The sequence below is a fragment of the Accipiter gentilis genome, chromosome 13, assembly GCF_929443795.1.
Source record: "Accipiter gentilis chromosome 13, bAccGen1.1, whole genome shotgun sequence".
NCBI lineage: Eukaryota > Metazoa > Chordata > Aves > Accipitriformes > Accipitridae > Astur > Astur gentilis.
In genome coordinates this window covers 29403352-29426862 of record NC_064892.1, presented here as the reverse complement: position 1 = coordinate 29426862, position 23511 = coordinate 29403352, and the positions used below count along the sequence as shown (strand labels likewise).

The 23511-nt window shown below is 43.3% G+C and overlaps 1 protein-coding gene across 1 annotated transcript; it reads right to left on the bottom strand.

Annotated features, from left to right (window-relative positions):
- Nucleotides 1–7978: 7978 nt before the first annotated feature.
- Nucleotides 7979–22338, bottom strand: RGCC (regulator of cell cycle). The gene is given in 6 exon segments (XM_049816005.1): nt 7979–8585; nt 10281–10343; nt 11893–12000; nt 21724–21930; nt 22098–22146; nt 22148–22338. Coding segments are annotated over 6 exon segments (489 nt in total). The 5' UTR covers nt 22202–22338; the 3' UTR covers nt 7979–8577.
- Between the last annotated feature and the right edge of the window lie 1173 nt (nt 22339–23511).

Genomic DNA, 23511 nt, shown 5'->3' with positions numbered 1-23511 from the left:
TTGGGAGAGTTCGCCAGCACCAGCAGAGCCCTCGGAATGCAGCTACCGGGAGTACCAGGAGATACAGAAAAGCTACAGCAAATGGCGAGTTTGAAAGCACCGTGACTGATGTTTAAACTGACACGCAGCGGGCCAAAATGGTACCGAAAATGATACTGGCACTGAAAGCAATAAAATGTAAACACATAGAATTCAGGGTATGTATGGATCAGCTTATACCCCTCAGTGTGCATTCAAAATAAACATACAGGAGAATATTCACCTGGCACATTAGAGAATTTGGTGAGTATTAAACAAAATGGAGATGGTGCTTTGACCTGTGAAAACCAACAAAAGTGTGACCAATGGCTCCAAGCAGCTCTGTGAAAAGCCAGAAACACTAGACTCACGCAAGGCAAAAATTTTACTTCCCTGAGGTGCAACAAACGTGTTTTACGTGCGAGGTTAAACTTGGCAAGCAGCGCAAGAAGGTGGCTGAGAGGACGGGACCGTGCCACCACAGCCCTCACTGAAGAGAACTCGTCACAAGGACTTTTTGCAATCAAGTTTTGCTCTCCTTAATTCTGACGCAGGTGCTTGGGAGATTAGAAAAGCTGCCAAGAAGCTGTGCGTGCTTCCCACGTGGATGTGCTGCTTTAGAAAGCAGGTGAACTTCCAGGGGAGATGCTGGAAACGGGAGGCGACTTGTCAGCTCAGCTGGTGGGCAATCCCGGGCAACCATGCCATGGACCATGACCAGAATGACCATGGTCTCTTCATAGAGGAGTCACAGAGTCATAGAAGAGTCTTATAGGAGTTATAGAGTCATGGAGGAATCGTAGAGGAGCCATAGAGTCACTGTCGTGGTTTAAACCCAGACGGTAATTAAGCACCACGCAGCCGTTCACTCACTTCTCCCCCACCCAGTGGGATGGGGGAGAGGATTGGGAAAAAAAAGTAAAACTTGTGGGCTGAGATAAGAACAGTTTAATAGAACAGAAAGGAAGAGACTAATAATGATAATAATAACAATAATAAAATGACAACGATAATAAAAGCATTGGAATATACAAAACAAATTATGCACAATGCAATTGCTTACCACCTGCCGACCGATGCCCAGTTAGTCCCCGAGCAGTGATTCACCTCAGTTTATATACTGGGCATGACGTCACGTGGTATGGAATACCCCTTTGGCCAGTTTGGGTCAGCTGTCCTGCCTGTGTCACCTCCCAAATCCTTGTGCCCCTCCAGCCTTCTCGCTGGCTGGGCATGAGAAGCTGAAAAATCCTTGACTTGGTCTAAACACTACTCAGCAACAACTGAAAACATCAGTGTCTTATCAACATTCTTCTCATACTGAACCCAAAACATAGCACTGTACCAGCTACTAGGAAGAAAATTAACTCTATCCCAGCCAAAAGCAGGACAGTCATAGAGGAGTCACAGAGCAGTCAGCATAACTACACTCAAATTACAAAGCCAGAGTTATGCCTCACCAAAATAATATTTTTCAGGCCAGCTACCAAATTCTGCTACCCAGAAACCTAACAACTGGGTTTGGTGAAGCTAATGGGATTCTCAACACCAATCACAGGTAAATCACCAGCAAATACAGTTTAATTTACACACAGACTTAAAAATATTAACAAGTCAGAGTCACTGCTGGATGTATCTTTCCGCAGCACAAGTTCTGTGATGGCAAACCCTTACATTTTTATCAAGTGCGTTAAATGAAGCATGCACAACTGGACATGCCAAGATTTCCTCCCCCTAACACAAAAGCCAAGTGTAAAACTAAACCTTTCCTCATCAGCATGAAAGAACATTAATTAAAAATCCTGCAGCTAAAACACCCTGCAAAGCGGACAGGGGAAACAGAAAACTACATGATCCAGGAGAGAAAGTGTGAAATCGGATCTCGGGAAACCCTTACACATAAAGCCCCTTTCTTATTTTACTGCTTGTCGGTGCTCGTTGCTGCTCTAGGGCAGCCAAGGAGCCGCAGCTCAGCCCGACGCGCCGGCGGGGGGCAGGAGCCGGGCCACCCCACCGCCCCGTTTGGCCACCGAGGAGGGATGTGACGAGGGCGCTGCCGTCCCTCGTTACCCAGCGAGGCACCAACGATGCTGGGGAAGGCCAGAGTCCAGGAGAGAAGAGTCTAAAGGCTTGTTACGTACACACAGTGTTTACTCCTATACTTCTCCTATGGCTCTATAACCCGGGGAGAGGGGGCCAGGTAGGATACAGGAGATTTCAAGTCCCGGAGAGACAAGCAGGGTCTCATCAGCTCGGCTCTGGTTCTGCCTGCTTTCTACCTCTGAGGCTACAGAAAAAGGTCTCGTGTCTCACAGCACTTTTGTACAGAAGACCACGTGAACCTTGAGCCACGGAAGGGGGTGAAGGAGGAAAAGAAGTCGGCAACCTCTGGCTGCGTGTCTCTCCTTTCCTCCTGCTTTTCCAGGGATAGTCCAGCTGCTGGGTGGGTTGCGATGCTCATTTTTTGGCTCAGTTTGAGAAGGGTTTGCCCGGTACAAAAGAAAGTAGAGGGAAGAGAAGAGCTCATGGGAAGCATTCATGTCGAGAGGTACCTTGCATGGTTGAAGAACCACACGGTCCCTGATGAAATGCATTACTGAAAACACCAGGCAAGGATAGTAATGCTTTTTGGACACGTTTCTGGAAACTCTGTAACTTCCCCCTGCAATCAATGGGGCTGGAGTTACCCAGTAGCAAGCTCAGAAAAAAACACCAAGTTGCTTCTCTTAATTTGGTTGAGTGAGGGCTTGGGAATGCCAGAGGCACTTGGTAGTGCAAGGCATTTCCTACGAGATTATTTAAAGCTGCAGAAGTGCTGCGAGCAAGAGGGCCTAATTCTAAACTCAGCGTTAACGCAGGCTTCGGACCACTGATGATACCACCAGGTTCCTTTGACCAAACTTTCACCATCTCCAAGTTAGGGTTGCTGCACGCTAGAGAAATCTGCCTTACGCTTTAAAGCGGTATTTCTTGGAGCATGCCGAAGAGCTTTGAGACAGCTGACGTGTAGCTGCGAATGTGTAATAACTACCGTTGTATTAGCAGCACGTTGTACCAGCTGTCAACAAAATGAATTATCCAGGATACTATTTGGAGACTGAGAGCTGAGCTGTTCTGTTTGGCCTCTAAGAAAAACATGCATTTTGTTTCACGTCATAAACTCTATACATAAACAAACATAAAGCTACTGCTCATAAATCAGTTTTCCAAGAGCATAGAGCTATTAAACTATACACAGCCTTAAGAACTAGTCTATGAAGACAGATTGCCAAGGTCAGAGCTTAACGCTGCACGAAAGCCCACTGAAGTCACAGCTCGAAAGTGTGAAATATTTGTGGGTATAAGCTCTTAGCGCAACTCTGCTGCCAAGAGCCGTGGGGGAACGGCAACAAGCCCCATCCACCATCACGAATCACTCCACTTCTCAGAGAGATGAAGAAAAAGCAGGGGACCCACTCAAGTTTAACCTAGATATTAAGCTAAAGGTCTCCTGAGGTGTTTCAGATAGTGTCCAGAAACTCCTATTTGCCATATATTCCTAGAATACTTTTTTAAAAAAAAAAAACCAAAGCCTCCACACATCCAACCAGCAATGGTTGGCCTGGCTTTAAGCAGGAGGCGAGGTGCAACCCTGGCCAGTCGGGTAGTTTTGCCTCCGCTCTTCCAGCCCCACAAACTGTCACGCTCTAAGGCCAGTCGTAGGTGGGTTTATTTTGACACACGTGCTTTTCTTTAGGCAGGTCATTAAGAAGCCCAAGTGAAAAGTCTGCTTTATCTGTAGTCTTTTACAATATTCACTGTAGCAAAGGAACACCATTAGGGGATAATTCAGCCTCTCTTTCCTTCTTGTAAGGGCTATTGAAGTAGGCAAGGGCAACATCCTAACTTCAGTGTTTCACCTAAGCCAGGTGGGATTGGTCCTGACCTGAGTTGATACACTAGCAAGATGATTTTTTTTGTTGTTTCTGGAAATGCAAAGACTGCATATATACCAAAATACTGTGATTTGGTTTTTTGAGACAAGGGCAAAGTTCTTAATTATAAATACTGGTCTGAAATAGATTATAAACAGAACCGAAGGATGGCGGTCAGTATTACAGCCATGCACTATGGAGAAAGCAATGCTCACTCACAGCTTGAAGCCCATTTAAGCATCCCCAAGCCTCCCAGAGAAGCCAGTGAGCTCTGATGCCGTGGAAGAACGGAGGCACAGGCCGCTAGCCTGTAGTTTTTAAAAGCCGAACTGATGAGTATTTTAGTTGCCAAAACACAGACATGACAAAGCAAAAGCAACCAAAGCATTAGCGTCCCTTTGTATTGACTGGCCTGTTTTAATCCCACAAGCCAATCTACAGCATTTAACCGATAGCTTCGAATCTCTAAGAAAGGAAAGGACCTTGAAAAGATCTGGTTTACAACTCTAAGCCGATGAGATATAGCAGCCAGGATCATCTTACACTATTGTGAAGTTATTTAGACAGCTAGAGCTGTTAGCCAGGCTGCAGTGAAGTCAGTAATGTAACACAGAAAACAGGAGTGTTCCCCATTGAGAATACGGAGTTCGCGCTGTTAGTATGCAGAGCTGGATTTAGTTCAAGAGCTGCTGCCGTCATATTGGCTTTATGACACTCGCTTTGCTTCCAGACATCACAGCGTTGGAAGTTTCTCTCCAACAGGCTAGCAGATGTCATGTCTAGCACATTTAGGCACCTTCAGATAAATGAAATCTCACGTAAGATGGGCTCCAGTGTGGTGCAAATACCTCTCAGGTGGTCAACCGGCTCCGTCCGAGTTCCTCTACAGAGACTCAGGCTGGGTGGACCTTTCCCACTGGTGAATTCTTTTCACTTCACATGGGGTGTGAAGCAGCTGGATAATGATCTAAAAGCAACAATTAATGATATGAACTAAAAAAATCTGTTTGCAGACACGAATGCTTCCCAGCAGGCAGAAGCGCTCTGGGTGGGTTTTCTTTTTGCAAGCATCCATACTGCAACTTAATGAATCTATGAAGCTCTGAACACCGTTTCTCCTCCTCTCTCTGACCCTTCGCATTAGACAACCCTGCTGAAAAATCAGTTCCACGCCCAGCGTGTACTGCAAAGCAAGTATCAGTAACGAAGGAGGGGGGAAGGCACCGGGACAACAGGCTGTAGGAGCTGGCAGGGGTTGAGCCCTTCCCTACATGCAAGCTCCGTTACTGCCAACACAACTGTTTTCCTCCCTCCCAAAAACTCACCTAGCTGTCAGAGCATCAATAGTGGCTACACACACGCATGAAGCCAGGAAAAAAAAAAGTCTCCTTCAGCTCCTCTCTCCCCCTTATTAAGGGCTCAGAAAAATGAGCACCTTAGCAAGCTTATTGAGTTACCCCATATCAGCTGAGCCTGGGTGATGGCACCTAGGACACACAGTCAATAGCAAACCCAAGATAAGACACATTAGCTCGAGCCTCAGTGATGGAGGTTTAAACTAATTGATGTAACCTTGAATTTGCAGTTGGTAAAGAGCATATGTGCAAGTAATTGTTGCGCCTCACCTTACACACGTTAAGCTGCAGCAATACATCTGCTTAGTCTAAGCTCCTCGTTTCCATTTCTGGATGCATGGCGTTGGCGCAACAGGGCTGAGACTCTATTCTGAATCCAAATTCAGTATCACAGCACAAGAGGGAGGTCAAAACAAGGATTAAAAAGTCAGACTGGTCCATCAGGACAGTGCAGCCTCCAGCAATGCTCACTGGGGATAGAGTATCACAGCAACTTTTCTTAGCAATGCATTTTTCAGAGTCATATGTAATTAGATGATGAACTTAAGTCATAAGCATACTCCAGCAAAATGATATCTACATTAGTGCCTTCCTTCTGACACAGCAAGACATCCAAAATAGAGCATAACAAACTGGAAGGAATTCAGATCAACAGCTCTGCAGAAGACACTCCCAGATTTTGCAGCCGATGATCTCCAGAACTGCTGTATAAGCAAGCAGAAGTCTCCACCTGTTCATGCACAAATAAGATTAAAAAACCCAAACAGATGGTGACTTAATCCCCAGCTCCATCCCCAACTGACATTACACAAAAAGAGGAACATGCCTTGCTTTAAACCTTTGCTTATACCGGAAAAAATCTTCAAAACTGGGTGTCTGTAAGGACAAAGTATTACCATTCCAAAGTCCTGTACTAATTTGGTGATTTCACTCTATAGAGACATCCAACTTTAAAAACTGATTATAGGCCCAGAGTGTTCAATGGGATCAAGCAACAACTGAACGTGCAGAGGCAATCCAACCTGAGGAACGGAGGAGCAAACCTCGTGATCGCTTGAGGTGGCCTCCTCTGAAACTCATGGCTTATTTAACACACACTCAGTCGGGGTATTCTGCCTTGGGGATGGTAACATCTACCATGCACCACCACTCCAACGTTCACCCTACCAAAGAGCATTAAAAGGTAGAAAAACAGCCAAACCTGCTGCTGCTATTCAAGCAGCTTTAAAAACATGCCTTTATGCTAATGATGTTTCTTCAAAGAAAAGCACAAGCTCGTCTCTGCTGTCCTGGTTCCCCTTCTCTCGGCTCCTGCTGAAAGGCACAGTGTCTCTCCTTCTCCAGGTAGCAGCAAGTCCTATACCAGCCAAGGGAATCCCCCTTACCGGCTTTGCACAGCAACGCAACCCTTTGCATCTGGGACCAGGGAGAAGGGCCAGGCTCCCCTCTTAGTTTCAGAGAGGCAGCCAAGAGGATTTGCTCCTGTGTGTTCATAGTGTAGCGGCAGTGAATTTCCAAAGTGCTCGGGCTTTGCCAGAGCAAGCCTACCTTGCTGCTCAGAATGGGTTTCCTGCCAAACAGGTGCCTCTGAGAAGGTCCCAGAGCATGCAGAAGCACATCACTGTCTCAGACTTCAACCCTCACAGATTTTATAGTTAACCTACAGCAACATGAAACTTCACCCTCCTAAGTCCGTTCACTCCATTCCTATTCTAAGGGACAACTTACCAACTGAATCTGCAGTAGGAAACGTTGAAGGGAGTTTTTTTGCTCTTCAGAAAAATACTCTCCCGTTTTACACCGCCCTTCTGCCTGAAAGAAGGCAAAAACCCAGGCAACCACCTCAAGGTTGTTTCAGACTGATTAAAACGTACACAGTTCAGAATTTCATTTTCTTACCAATGAATAAAACTGGAAAGATCATATGGTGTTTAATAAGACCCAAACGTTCCGGTTAATTTTTAGAAAATCTAAAGCAGGGAGATGCATTTGCATCATCCTCATGGTATTCCCATGTAGACTTGCCCCTAGCTGCAGAAGGCAGGTCCAAATCCATCCTTTAAGGTCCCTATGCAACTGGCTGCTAGCTATGGCACAGGCAGACCGATCCTTCTCCAGACACAGACACGCTCAAAGATGATAACAGACCAAGGGGGCACAATATCTGAACCACTCACGCAACCGCTCACTAGCCTGCTTTGGTCAAAATACGACCCGGAGTTCAAACAAGCCCAGCTCGCTCGGTCTGAACAGATGAGAGAGCAATCACATGAGCAGCTCAGACAGCAGAGCCAAGTGTAATGCCTGCAGCAGCTGGAGGAGAGCTCACATAATGACATCTCCAGTACCTAACGCATATGGAAAGAATCAGGTTCCTTGTAAAAATACAGGTTCACCTTCCACTCTCTCAGCATAACACTGATGGCCAGGAAGTCTTTTTAGAGTGGTAGACTGTTTTGGACCCAAGGGTCTGGTATCAGAAACATCCAGACACTTAAGTATTTTCTTGGTGCTACAAGATCTCCATACCTTTAAACCCATGGGCCTAAATGTTTGACCTCCCAATGAGTACTTCATGTAGAATGGTATGTAATTTTAAAGCTAGCTTTTACATGGGGTTTGAAATAGGTGTTATTGTTCAAATCTGTACTAAGTCAGTGTTATTTCATTTGTATTAAAGCAAATGTGAAGTAACGTTTTGACGAGTTTTATTATTTTCCCGATTGTATTAATTTTACACAGTACAAATTCTCTTATTTAAGCAAGTTGAAAAGAAAAATGTGAAGTTCCACACGAAGCCAGCACTAACACATTTTGCCTAACAGGAAATACACCCTTATCAGATATTTTAAAGCTTGATGTTTTCAGTAAGAGCTTAACTTGTACTTATGTTTCAGAGTTCACATGTTCATATGAAGCTTTCAGACATCTGGATTCCAGTTCAGGGTTTATTTGCATACAAAAATATATTATAATGGAAAAAAGCATTAAAAGTTCTCAACTATATAAAATTACAAATATATTTTCATAAAAGCAACTTTAAATTAAAATTCAAGCTATATTTTAAAGCAAAATACAGCTATAACAGTTAAGTTATCTTATTCCATCTGCTGCAAAGTAACAAAACTGATGTTGCCAGTTAAATACTTGTAGGAGTTTACAAAGGTTATGTTCAGAAGGCAAGTATCTTGGGTAGCAAAGTTATCAGACAAGGGCAGCAGTTCTCAGTGATTGATGTCACTTATCCTTCAGAAGACATTCACAGGCAAGCACAATGCCAAAGATTCATTTCACATACCTGGACATACAAAACAAGAAAGATCATTAAGTTCCATATTAAAGAAGATTGCATGTTGTTGACATACTAGACACCCTATCTATACCCAGCTTGCTAGACTGCCTGACAGGCCAAAATTATGCCTTTTTTTAATTAACACGAGAGCCAAAAGGTTAGTGTGTAAAAACTGAAGGCTATTACTGTTCTAACAAGTGCGTTAGGCTTGAAAAAGACGTCTGTACGAAAGTCTGCGTAACCTCAAGCATATAAATACAACTCCTCAAAAATGTGATGATAAATATCAGATGGAAGTTGGACTTCTTCCTCAGAATTCCCGTGTATGATAAAGATAGTGTATCACCGTAAGACAAGTGACACTGTATAAATGAGACTCTGCTGACATCACTAGAGATTCGCTTAGCTGGGATTAAAAAAAATAATAAAATAAACTGCCTAAACCCCCCAAACCCAAAACCTACTATAGCAGGTGGCAATCCCTGCCCTCACTTTCGATATGCCTTGCAAGGAGACAATAAAACCTATATATTATAGGCAGCCCCTTAAGAGTTAGCTGCAACAGAGCTGTGCAAGATACAGCAAGGTAAATATTTGCTGGTTTGCGGTTTCATTGTTCTACAGAAACCTTCAAAAACTCAAAAGTTTTTCAGAAGAGCAGTCAATTAGGTTTCAGTGGTAAATATGGAGTTAGCTCAAGCATACATCCATGACAGAAGTCAGGAAACTAGAAATAAGTTTTAAGAAAGAAGTGAAACCAGGATTATTATACAAGTAAGACAACAGGGAAGTAGGAAACTCATAAGAGCAGCTGTCTTAAGTCCAAGGCAGATGGCCAAGGCTTCAAGAATTACAGGGAAGGGAAAATACCTAATGAATGCAAGAAACTCTCAATTCATAGTTTATTTGCGGGGGGGAGGGTTGCTCATGCTGCTGTTTAGGTCCAGTTCTACAATTTTTCACTTTGGGCTCTATAGCCTGGTTCCATACAAAAAAAAAAACAGTATCATCTCTGTAACAGTACAGGAAGAAGCAGAAATAGGTAGAGTACATGGCTGGGAATAGGAGGGCATTTTTTTGGTTTTGTTATTTTTCTTTAAAAATCATAATGAAGAGTCTAGTATTGTAACTGGAAAATACAATTTCTAGATAGTGACAGAAAAAGTGATCTCATTTCTGTTTCTGGTAAAGACAAGCACAAACAGGATTTTGACATTTCATCTAAGTCAACAGATACAGATACCTGCTCCTTAATTCTTTCGTAAAGCAAAGTCCAGAATAAAAGGTTTCCCCTCATCTGCAGTTACTCTTCTAGTTACTTAAGTTTATAATGAAGAAACAACCCCCTACTTTTTAGCTGAGTTTTGAGTATTTAAGAAAGTGATGTTTACTTGATCTATACACTGTCAAGGAGGGGTGAATTGCAGCTGCCTCAGAGGTGAGGAGGACAGGGGTTCACTGGAGTACAGCCTTTGTCACACAAGCTAAACTGCAGGCCTTGAACATTCAGGCAAAGACCAGAAATCAGTTTATTTTACCTTCTTATCCACATAATGATCCATAGGTCTAGCAAACCAAAAATGAAGCCACATTTTTTAAAACTATTGCTACCCCTCCCTTCCCTCTCCCCCCATACATTGGGTTTCATCATTCTTTGACATTACCAACCGAGATACAGCCTACTAATAAAAACCTACTTACTTGCTAGTGTCCTGTCAAGATCAGCGATGAAGTCTTCCAGTTCTTTTGTGTCTCCAAGCTTTGCTGCAAAATGAGAGTGAATACTGCCTTAACATGACATACTTCTCTGGCCAAAAGAAACACCGGAATCACACAATCCCCCAAATCATTTTCAGTGGTATCAAACATGCTGCAGATTATTTTCAGGGAAGTTCAATAGGGTTGCTGCAATGTCCAAATGCATTCTTAGAAAACAGGGGAGACTGAATTAAAATTCTAGTTTTTATAGTTTTCCATTTGACAGGAGCAAAGCAAAGCAATCCTTTGTTCAGTTCCCTTAAAAGGCAGAGGTTGAAGTGGAGAATAAAGCTGTATGTCAACTAATCCATGTCCTTGCTACTGTGGAAGTCTTGCTTATTGCATATATTCAGATACTGCATTCATAATGTATAATCAAATGTATAATTCATAATGTATAATCAAACCCCACCCAGTTAGCTCCCAGTCCTACACAAATCTAAGTGTCTTAAATCATGTCAGTATCACTGGTTTGCTGTGAAGTCAGGTCCTTTGATCTTGGTCCACACACTATAAATTTGGATCCAAACATCCACCTAAATTTCCACTCCTGAGAACACCACTGGTTCCATTCAATCTAGTTTTACTGCAAATGGCTTTCTTATCTCATTTCTATGGTCTACTCCAATCTGATTCCAACTCTATTTCTGTCTTTCTGCCTCCTCATCAGGAAGACTATCTTGACCTTTAGTGTAATTCCTTGCCAAGTATTTCCTACCAGTTTAACTGAACTCTTTTTTTGCTACTTCTTATTAACTATTACTCACTACTTCTCCGTAGTATCATGCTAATTAGAAAGAAAGAAACTTGGTTTTTTGTGACTGGTCACTGTGGAAAAGACATGAAAGCATGAAAAGCTCTTGAGCATGCATCTGAGAAGAGTAGTTTTAACTGCGTAGTACATATGTATGACTGTTCATTTACTGATGTGTCTACTCCAGAGTTAATCTAAGTTAACCTGAATAAAACAAGTTCCTGGGGAGTTAGATCAGCTGCAAGACAAAAGCCACTTTGAAACAGCATAGCTACATAGTAGAAAGGAATTACTAATACATGGATTGTATCAGCAATGCAAGGTCTATATGGATCTGAGAAATTGTGTTAACTTGAATGGCACCATACGGCTTTGGAGGAGTCACCTACTGCACCCCTGCATTCAGGCTAAGTATTTCTGTATATAGATGGGACGCTTAAGTTACTTAGTCACTTCAGTAAGAAGAAACACAAGTTAATTCTTAAGTGAAGTATTCCATAAGTAGTACCATGATTCCTCATCAACCAAAAAACTGTAATTTTCTTTAGCTTGGTGTTTCAAAACCAAAGAGTTGCCAGGTCACCTGCAAAGAAGTGTAGATGCAGTGTGTTATTGCTGTTTATAATCAAGACAATAATACTTGAATCTGTAGTGTGCTCAACAGCAATCTTTAGTTTTGCTGTCATTTAAAAAAAAAAAAAAAAAAAAAAGTCAATGCATGCATGAGAATCCTGGCCCACAGAAAGAAGCCTATGTAGTAAAGAATTAGGAAGAAATGCCAACAGTTAAAATTAAGCATACCTTTACATGGAGTTACTGATGGGGATGGCAAGCTCGGAGTAGATGCAGTTGGAGAGTTAAGCTTTTCATCACTGAGGCTGAAACTGTTTCTGTAGAGTGAATCTGCACCTGTAAAAAAAGTTACATGATAAAGTAAAACTAACACCTTCTGCAACTTTGCAATAGAATTAAAACCAGAAATGGAGCCTTTCATATATAGGCTTCAAAGTCTGTAGAACTCAAATTTACAGACTTCAAAACCAGAGGGATAAATAAGTCATCTGTTGTGTAAAGGCTGTTGTTCCCATACCTACTGTTAAAAAGCAAGCAGTCCTAGGCCCAACCCTCACCCCCAGGAAGGAAAGTGTCAGCTTTCCCTGCAGTCAGCATCATTTGGAAAATATAACAGGAATGGCAATTATCCCACATCCACGAAATCAGGCCTGGTATGACCTGCCTAATTCACAATATTCTGGGAAATTCTGGTTACCTGAATTTTTCAAAAGCTTTTCAAAAAGCTGAATAAAAGGCTCCAGGACAAGGGAAGTCCCCCAGAACAGAGAATATATTCAGCATTGTCTTCATCCCTGAAGCAAACCCACCCATTTCTCCATACATTACTCTGCTGCTTTAGGTCTTGTGTTCTAGATAGATGGTACGGCATCTTTTAATTTTCATTTATTCTGTAACTCTCTGGAGTTTGTGAAGCAGTACATCTGTACACAAGATGTTCTGCAACCTTATTTTAGATGATCTTTCAAAGAAAGTTTTATATGCCCTAGAAAGCAATGGGAAAGGTTCCAATTCCATTCTGATGTTCTTGGATTTTAGACAAGACCTTAAGTTTCGAAAGTATCAAGAAATTATCTTTGTCTTGTCTCATTTTATGAAAAGAGTTCCGTGATGTACAGTGCACACAAAGTATTAGTCGTGGCTCCACTGGAAGGAGGAATTGTCACTGTGTTAGACACACTAAAACTGCTAGTTCCTGCAGTTTTGAGCCAGTGACCTGAAACCGGTAGTTCTACAAAAAAGAAACCATTGTAATATGAACATGCCAATGGTCTCCACTTATTTGGCACATTTCCTAGGAAATAAATGTACGTCTCACTATATGGGATGCTGACTACCACTTCTTGCCATTGAGGCCAGCAGTTGTGCCTCCCTGCAGCACACATAGCATTTGTCCTTGGAGCCCCAGCCTAGGAGGTGGTTAAGCTGCAGAATTAAGTCCATCCAAGTCAGAATTGCCACACTTCCTTGGATGCCTGTCTCATTTGCTATGCCAGGAGATGACTGCCTTAGTTAAATTAAGTGTGAACTGCTGAATTAGCAAGAGGGGGCAGGACCACAGCTTGCCTTGCCAAGATCTGCACGTCTACACTGCCACGATGTGTGCAGATATCAAATGTTAGAGACTGTGCTCCACCAGACTACTCCTCTACCGTAAGTTCCCCCATCTTTGGGAAGAAGAGTGCGTGTCCACACCCCATCTCCTCTAGCCCGCTGTCCTTACCAGCGTAAAACCACCTTCCACAGGAGTATACAGGTACAGTGACAAACCACACCAGACAATTGCATCTACTAAGTCTGTCGGATGTTTCCCCAGTCACAGGCTGATTGTCTATTCGTTTCTTCTGTGCTAGCTTCCAAGCCTACCTCTGTGGCAATAAACAGTGAAGAGGCTCGTGTGAGAAGCTTCAGCCTGGAATATTTTCTTCTTCTGTATGCATGTTGGCCCACCAGAGCACTGCATCTTTCACAGTTCGCTCTGCAATCAGCTCGGATCCGGTTTCAAATGCACGTGCTACCCACAGCACCATGCAAATGCGAGCAGTGATGTGACCGACATCTGGTACTTGGGACTACTGCTTCCCCAAATCAGCCACCAGTGGGTATTTATTGTTCAGAAAGAGGGGTATGCTTCTTCACGCTAGCTTTTTATTGTAATTTCTTTATCTTCACTCTTAAGTGCCTGTTCTCCTCTCTAAACCAGAGCAGATCAAAACTAATCTTCTTGAAATTTCAGATATAAGAAAGGTTTGATGAATACAATGCAGAATTGAGATAATTTTAGATAGAAAAATGGAAAAATAAGCTATTTTAAAAGTAGCTCCTAAAAATGTAAAAAACAATCTAAGGGGGCGGAATTCTGACACTGCTCTGCAATGATGTCTGTTACCAGTTTTGTATGATACAATATGAACCCTGTACATTAATGGACTGAAAGTAACAGTTAAAGGTATGACAATTTTCCTCCTGAAATCAGCTTATGGACCAACTTTCTACTAAACCCACATTTCTTTTCAGCCAAGATGCAAACCCTAGTGACCAAGAAACTTAGAACAGAAAATTCTAGCTGTTCAGGACAAAACCCCTACCATCACAAAAAAGCCAAATAACTTGCAACACCTCACACCAAACAGTCCTGTAGCCAAGAGTACAACTCACTGAAACACTGACAGAACGGACCATCAAAGATACAACACTTCCCAGGCAATGTATTTGAAAAAAACAAAACAAGAACTTCCAAATTATTTCATATTTTAAAGCTTTTAGAGCTCATTAAATAAAAATAATCCAGATTAAAATGGCTGCAAAACTGACTGTACTTTTAACGAGGAGTCTATGGTACTAGTATCCAGACACCAAATGCAGCAATGCTGGGAATTTATACTACAAACCAATCCTTCTCATACACCAAACCTAAAGCTCCAGTTGCTCTTACGTATAGCTGGAATAAAATGTTCTTCTTGTGAGGGCAACTCAAATGACAAAAGTTTTAATAAGCCATTTAAATTGGCCACAAACTATTCACACAATTCTTTTTATTTATATCCATGTACACATCCGAGCTAGCAGTCACCTTTGATTCTTTTTTGTGGTTTTCTCTCCATATTCCTTCCATAAGCAGTTGAAAATACTGACTGTTCACCTCACAATGCACTGAAACCATAAAACATTATTTCATACTGGCTTCCACAAACCTTATGCTGTGAAATATTTACAACTGGGCAAAGAGAAAATAAGACAAAACTGTTGCTTTAAGTATATGAATGTTTTTCTTCCAGTTTCAAAAGGTGAACTGTTTCCATAAAACAGTGGTATCTTCTGATGGGTTATAATATTAATAGTTTCAGGAAAATATCAACATTTCTTTCTCAAAAGGAAAAACACACTTTATAGCTACTGGCTGTGGCTTACACGTGCCACCAAGCAGCAGAAATTCTGGTGATGGAAGGAGAAATGCATTGACTCCACTGTCAAGGTCATTATAAGGGCTGAAAACAATGTACTGTTAAAAAAAAAACTCGTGATATCCATCACACAAAAACAGCCGCTTTGGCAAACTGTGGCTGTAGGGCAGAAAGCTCTGGGAAAAGGACACTTTGGTCCTTGCTCTCCACCAGCTGCCACAGCCAAGATTTGCTCATTCACCTCCAATAATGGCCCTTGGACGATTTCCACTGCCACACAAATACAACATGCCCTGCAACCCAAAAACCAGGGGCTGATGCCACGGATCTCTCATCACTGCTGTCCTTCCTCATCCAGCCCTTTCTCTCCCACTGTGATGCAAGTTTATCTATCATTCATTACTTAATTTTCACTTTGTATTTTGATTCTACCACCTGCACACATATATAAACTATGCCCCTTTGGCTGTGTTAAAGAAACACTGTCTCCTTAAAAAACGCAACCAAACCTTAAAAATCTGAGACTTAAGCTACTGAGTTGACTTACAGGAGTTAAACTAAGCCAATAGCTGCAAAATTAGGGGGTTGGAATAAATATGGGTGTATTTTACTTTGGCAAAGTAATCTGTAGTTAGTATTGACCTTTGCTGTTCCAGTATATGGTTAAACCACAAACAAAAAACACGGCAATACCATGTAAATATAGAATGTCCCCACAAAATGAGCAATTGAAAGGTTCTGGGCAGTAATTAACTGAAGGAGGAAAACCTCGAACTTTTCATTTTAAAACAGACAATGGAAAAGTTCAGCTGTCTGACTTCTTCAATATTATGCTCTTTCTAGTACCATAGTTAAGGATACAATTTTAAAGAGCAATGGAGTGGGTATAATTTTTACTGCAGTTTTCAGTGGGGAAGCTTTAGAGGAAAAAATAAATCACATCCCTAAAGTTTTCAGAGAGGAGCTTTAAAATTCTACTTAAGTTTCTACAAGCCATGAATTTATTTATAAAACAATAGTTCAGCATTTAATGAACAGACTGCACGACTCATTCTTAGTCAGAACATAGCCTACTCGCTAAAATAATAAAAAAGATAAAATTGGGAATTTCTAATGCCAACAGTAGAAAGTGAGAAATACTCATGATGCAAAGAGCTTGTTTCACAGTATGTATGTTGCAGCCCTCAAGGATAGTTTATTTTTATCATAAACACAGTTACATTTGGCTGCATTGTTTATTTTTTCTGGTTTTTGCCTAGCTAACAAACATCTGCTCCAACAGACACAAAAATCACACCTTTTCACTGTCTACACATCTAGGCTTCATGATTTAAAAGATTTCAAATCACATAGTTACAAAGAAGTTATCTAGGAAGCCTGAAATTCAGATGTACAAGCGTGCCTTCTCATAATAAACAGAGCTTACCATTCCACTCCCCCACCACACTTACCATCTGTGAGGCAGTGTTTCCAATTCCAACCTTCCCCTTTACTAATGCTTCCTTTCTAAAGTGTAAGAGAAACAGGTATGCTGGAGAGGTAAGAACAGGAAATCTTACAAAAAAGCACATTTGTCATTAAATTAAAATACCTGGAGAGAAGCCTATGCATCTGAAACTTCTGGGGTTTCTTCCTTTTGAATACCAGTAATTTCATAAAACATTATTTCTCAGATAATTTAATAAAAGGTTATTTCTCCATGAGAGTCTTGCTTCCATTTTTTCAATCTAAAAATTATATTGCCTTCTTGTTAGAGACAGGCCTTTAGAAGTTCTCGGAAACAAACAATCTACCTCCTTAAAATGTTCTCCCCTTCATCACACAAGTCTGGCATTTGCTGGTAAGACCAAAGGCTCACCTACCCCACATTCTCTCTCTCACAGTGACTCATAGCACATGCCTACAGAGGAGTTTAAGAGTGGTTCAGCCATACACTGATAGTTTCAAGATAAACTCTACCAAGTTCTAGCAATGCACAGATCAGTATCTTTGCTAAGACAGCAGTAGCATCTTGGCCTACAGCAGTCCCCGATGGCCCCATCCCTCCCACTGTGATTTTATCTAGTTATTTTTTGATTATGTAAACTTTTAACATCCATGATACCTTAAGGCGAGACATTTTACAGTTTAACAATACACCATGAGAAGAAATAGTTCCTCTTATTTCTTTGAAACATGCTGATTTAATTTGATTTCCTCATACTGGGTGAGGTAGCAGTCACTTTCCTAATGTCACTTCAGATTTTCTGGAAGACTAGCTTGTTCCCACCCAAGTCATCTCTCCTTTGGGCTGACAGTCCCAGTCTATTTAGTCATTTGGAAACTATTTTATTTCTTCAATCACTTCTGTTGCATTTTTCTGTACCTTCTCTACAAAAGACTGCAAATGGAAGCAGGCTTTTCAGGATGAGTGCTGCAGTATTAACAGTGGCTTATGCTTCATCTCTATATAGTGGAGGCATTAGCACAACCACTCGGAGACACCCATGGCACGTAACCACAAATGCTTGCACTACACCAGGCATTGTGCAACCCCTTAGTAACCCTGCACCTGCTTGATTTTGAAATTACAAAATTAAGAGTTCTAGATGCACTCAAGGTCTTATGTTGTGTTTAAAAGCCAGGAGATATTTGTCAGAAAGCACTTACACACTCCTAAAAATAAGTATGAAGATACACTGATGGCTGTACCAGTGCAAGAACTGAATCGATACATTTATTTTGCAATGCTTTTAACAGAGAGGCTGAAGCTGAACCTGTCTCAAGAAACACATCCGGAGTTAGAAGCGTGAAACAATTCTGAGCGCACAACATATCGTTTAGCTTTCTAGTGTGGTTATAGCTTTGGCACAAGAAATGTTAAAGCGCTTCCCTTCACAACCTCTCATAAAGTCCAACTTTCTACTCATTATCCTAAGCCTAAACTTTGAAGACTGTCCTGACATTGCCATATACTATAGTAGCACAATGCACTGAGTGGACATACAATTTACAGAGGCAAGCGTGCACTTTCCTTTGCAAGCTTATTCCAACACACAAGAAGCAAGTGATATCTGTAAGAGTTTGTCAGTATAGCTACATCTACACTAGGCTTCTGCCAGCACAGCACTCTGACTCAAATCCTATTTTATCACAACCAACATATGCTGTAAATAGCAAAGCGTTATAAGGCATCTCTCAACTTCAAAAAGTTTCAGCTAAAGTACAAAGCTGTTATACTTCATTTTGGTTGAACGTACGGAGTTGAAACATAATTGGTACTCACTCACAGTCCAGCAACTCAAGAATGTCTGTTGGAGTAACTTACCAGTTGCATCATGATTTCCAGCACTGACCCACTCGGCTCTTGTGGTTAATGTAATACTTGTGGGCCAAGTACTAAGAACATCACGAACATCTGCACATGTGAGCCTTGCTAGTAGTGTAAGGTCTAGAGTCCACTGTGTTATGTACAATACTTAACCATGGCCAAGACAGACCTTGTCCAAAGATCATTTAGTCAAATAACAGGACAAGATGTGGGAGAGCCAAGTACTATCATGCCCATTTTCCACAGTAGTGTCTTCAAATTCTTATTTTTTCTTAAGAGGCTAAAATATATAAAATAAGAATTTCAATTAATGCTTTTGGAGCTAGGTCCCTCAAGAGGAGATTTTAAGGTTAAAAGCAATATTTGCAGGATTAACTATATCTATAAAAATCTTCTGTAAATACTCCTTTTAAATTAAATGGGCTCATCCTCATGGCAGAAGCCCCAGGAAAGGAAAGGCTTTCCTTACCGTACTACAAAACAGTATTGTTCGAGTACAACCACTGACACTGGTTACTGGCTTCTCATAAAGCTGAATTTAAGACTGATTCAGGGGCCCTGAAACAAACAGTTGCAACGATTTAAGATTTTACCTTCCCTTACAGTCCCACCCTAGAGTCAAAAGATATCACTGCAGGAGTGGCTAAAAGATACATACGCCTGACCTTCAACCACACCACATCAGTTAGGAGGATCAGATCAACCAACAAACAAGAAGAGATAGCACTAAAATATGATAGTCTGAACTGTTCTGCACATACGTGACAAAGCATAGTTGGAATAGTCTTGGCACCGGATAACAAGATTTTGCAAAGACGTAAAGAGTCATCGTGAACACGAGGATCATTCAAACTATCTGCAGATAATATTATTGGAATTTCTTTTGCGTTGCTACAGATTTGTTTTGTCAGAACTTGCTCTTTCACCCCAGCTTCTCCTTGATCCTGCAGTGGTGTTTAACCTAAGCATTACCTATGGGAATAGCAAGGTCACGAATTCAGCACTACACTTGCACTAAACGATAGAGACCAAAGGAAAGGTGAGCCTAGGGGAAAAAAACCCTTGAGTTCGAACAGACAGAGCCTGGGTAAGTAGGAAACTCCCTGCATCCATTCTTAAAATAGATGTAGGGAGTGTGGCTGGATTACATCAGACACTGGAGCCTGTTTTATAAAAGGAGCTCTTCATAAATCTGCAATTCCTCTCCAATCCTACTATAACTTCAAAATAAGAAGTTGATTGCACTGAATGATGCCTTTAGAAAGAAGTGCTTTACTGGGCCTTTTCTGAGAAATGAGGAGAGCTGGCTATTTTTCGGTTTCCCTGCCCTTAAACATATCCTCATACACTTGACACTGTTGGATGCCAACAGGTCATTCTTAGTGCACCCTCCTGGTCCAGTACATGACAGTGTTCAGAAGACAGTGATTTTGATTTCTCCAGAGCCACCTTTCACATGATGCATGACCAGGGGAGGAACCCCAGCACAGGATGGGATTTGGAAGCTTAATAAGTTCCTCATACAAGATCCCTGAGGACTTTCAAGAGAGCCATCAAACCCTGTATATCCTGCTATGCCATTAATGTCTTCAGCCTAAATCACTGCAGATCACACAGATCTTTATTTTCCAGATCTTCCTGAAGATCTGGTCTGCCCATTTACATGAGCATGCTTTTCCTCACCAGGCCTCCTGCCCTGCCAGAGAACACCATCATCTTCCTCCAAAGGTCTTTCCTGTCAATCCTAACAGAGCAATTTTAAGCAGCATTCAAAATTTAAGTTTTCTCAACCACAGCAGATATTCTAAGCAACCACAAACAGCTTCATCCATGCAAGAAGTTCTTGATACTGGGGGGGGGGGGGGGGGGCAGTGTAATGATTTTCTCAACGGTAGATTATTTCACTCTATCATTTTAAGCAACTCATTTGTGGTAAGAGTATGTGAGAGGTTAATATATTACAATACTGAAGACTGCACAAGAAATGGTAACAGTAAGGCTGTACTGCTGTAGTTGATAATAGACTTAGATTTATAACACAGCTTACAGACCTCATCAGCTTGACTCAGTCAAGGCAGACCTCACCTTACACACCCTCAGCTCCCAAAAGGCTGGTGTCCAGCCTAGATTGGGCACGCATTTCCAAATCTTCCTCAGAGGGAGAGAGATACTTACAAGGAGTGATTCGCCCACTACATTATGACAAAGCAGAACAGCATCTTGATCCACCTATCTCCACTGACTACAGAAAAAAAACCCCAAAGACACTGCTAGACAAGGTATCCAAGTTCAGGGCAGGTAAAACATTACCTGCCAATGAAATGAAATGAATCCTATCCATGATGATGGACTGAAGGGCTCTGATAATATGGAGAAGCTATGCTCTTGCAACTTATGTATTAGGAAGATTATGTTTTAACACTAAGTCAACAGAACTGCACAGAAAGTCCCTGAACTGATAAAGATGCACAACAGAGATTTAAGGAGCAATTTTACTATAAAGAGCTGAAAACCATATAAGTTTCATAAAACTCCCTGTACAGTTAGGAACTACAAAACTGGGTATAGTTTGTTTTTAGCAGAACTTGCTTCTTACAAAGTAGCCCTTGAGTCTACTGCTCATAAAGAGAACAGCAGTTTCCAGCCTCGCTGTCTGGAAAAGGAAAAATGTTTTCTCTCCCTGACTAGCAAAAAAAAAAAAAAAAAAAAAAAAAAAAAAAAAAAAAAAAAAAAAAAAAGGCTAGAACTTTTTTCCAAGTTAACTAGAAAAAACTTAGTTCCAAGTCTATGTTTTCTTGCTCAGAGCAGGGCACGAGTCAGCGTCTGCTCTCCACCCTTCTTGTGCCATGTTCTGCACGCACCATTTGCATACACCTAGTACACTTGGGGGCAAGTTAGCTTAAAATGATCACCTCCGAATCAGTGATAACACTGAACCAGAAACCTGGGTGAGTTTCCATCTGTTCTGGACAGCACGCTTTAGTTCACTCTCTCTCAACCTGCATTTCGGCTACTGAGATACAAGGGACGGTCCCTGTTAACCCCAGAGGCATCTTTTTTTTTTTTTTTTTGGAAGACCCCAGGTTTCCTGGGTGTTGCTGGCAGCTCGACCTTCTCCTGTGGCGAGTTTTTCGGCCTTACCGGGAGAATAAAGCCAGCGGGGCCGGACTTTGCATCCTTCCGACTTCTAAACCCCCAAAAGTAAATGAAAACGTGTGGGTTTTTTAAAAAAACGGACGGGTTTCTCGCCGACGGGTCCCTGCCTCTCTCGAGGAGGGGGACGCGCTGGTTTAACACCCGCTGTTGACCCACCACCACCACCGCTGCCGCCGGCCGGACACTCACTCTCCGAGTCGCTGAGGCCGCTGCCGTCGCTGACGCTGGCGCTGCTCCGCCGCTTCATGCGCTCCAGGTGCTCGCCGTAGTGGAAGCGGCGCCGGCCGGCGGGGCAGGAGAACTCCGCCAGCACCGCGTCGAACTCCCCCAGCGCCTCGTCCAGGCCCCCGCCACCGCCGTCTTCCTCCTCCTCCTCCTCCTCGTCCTCCCCCAGCGCTGCCGGGCGGCGGCAGCGTGAGGGCCCGCCGCCCGCCCCCGGCACCCCGCGCCCTGAGGGGAGACCCGCCGCCCGCCTCCCCACAAGGAAAGGGTCCCGCCGCTCCCCCCTCAGCCCCGCCGCTCCCCCCTCGCCCCGCCGCTCCCCCTCAGCCCGCCTCTCCCACCTCGACCCGCCGCCCGCTGGGCCTGAGGCGACTTCATGGCGGCGGCGGGCTTGAGGTGACCCGCTGCTACCGCTGCCGCCGCCCCTGCCTCCCGCCACCAGCATGGGCGGCCCCGCTCCGCCGCCACCGCCTCTTATAGCCCGCCCGGGCTGGAGGCTGAGGCGGGGAGGGCGGGAAGGGGAGGTGGCACCACGGACCGGGCCGGACCGCACTGGCCCTGCCCGCCGCAGGTGCGCCGGGCCGGGGCTAGGGGTGGGCAGCGGCACGGCCTGCCAGCCGGCATGGCTGCTTGGGCCGAGGCTGGGGTTTTCCAGACAACTCGAGTCCTTCTCACAGTATGGCCCCGTGCCCTCCCGATCGTCACCCCGGACAGGCTGATCGTGTCTTGTCCCGGCCGATTTCGGTTGGCTAAGCCCAGCTATCTGTGGTGGCTGCGCCGGGGCTGCTGGTGGAAGGCACAAGGAGCCAGCTGTGAGAAGGGAATCTCTCAAAAACACACCGCCGGGTCATCCTCACCCAGCCCCACGGCTGCTCGTCGCCCCACGTACAGAGGCAGCAGCCTGCCTGGCGGGGCCGGGTTTGGCTGCTTCGCGTGCGGCGAGGTGCCCCTTCCCCATCGCCGCCATGGCTGCCGCGCGTTGTGCTGGCGTCTGCCCGCGGTTATGGCTCGGCTTCGTCCCTGAGAGAGCTGTGAACGCAGCCACGGGGGCAGCTGGGACGGTTTGTGAGAGGGGGAGACGCGTGGGGCGACACGGAGGGTGACGACGCATGGGGCGACATGGAAGGTGACAACGCGTGGGGCGACACACAGAGCTGCTCGAGCACAGGGAGCACAGCCGCGGCCCCAGCTGCGTCGGCCAAGACGTTCTCCAGCGGAGAGGGTTCCTTAGTCCTAGGAGAAAGGTATTAACACTTGTCCTGAAGTGAGGTTAGCCTGATGTTTATACGTGCCAAAGATTGCTCTTGCGCTGTCTCTGGCTCGTTTTAAATAAGAAGCTGTCTGAGCGGCTAAAATACCCGCTCTGTTAAATACCCATTGGGGAAGACTCTGTCACATTTAGTTACAGCCAGTAATGCTGAAAACAGACATCAGGTGCTATTCCATGCGTGCGCGTCAGGAGCTATGATTATATGTGTGTGTTGATGAGAACATTTAGAATTAAAATAGAAGAGTCAAGGACAGGGAAAGGGAAGAAAAAAGAAAATAACTCCGAAACTTCTCGACATTTTCAGACGTGTTGTCATTGCTCCTGCAAGACATAAAATGAGAAAAACAATATTCTAGACAATAAACCATCTGTATCTAACAGATTCGTTCACCTCTCCTTACCGACTGATAGGGAGGCATGTATTTATTTTTGCAGTGGATCAAAAGAAGTTCTCATGGTGAAGTTCAATTGTTATTTATTCTGCA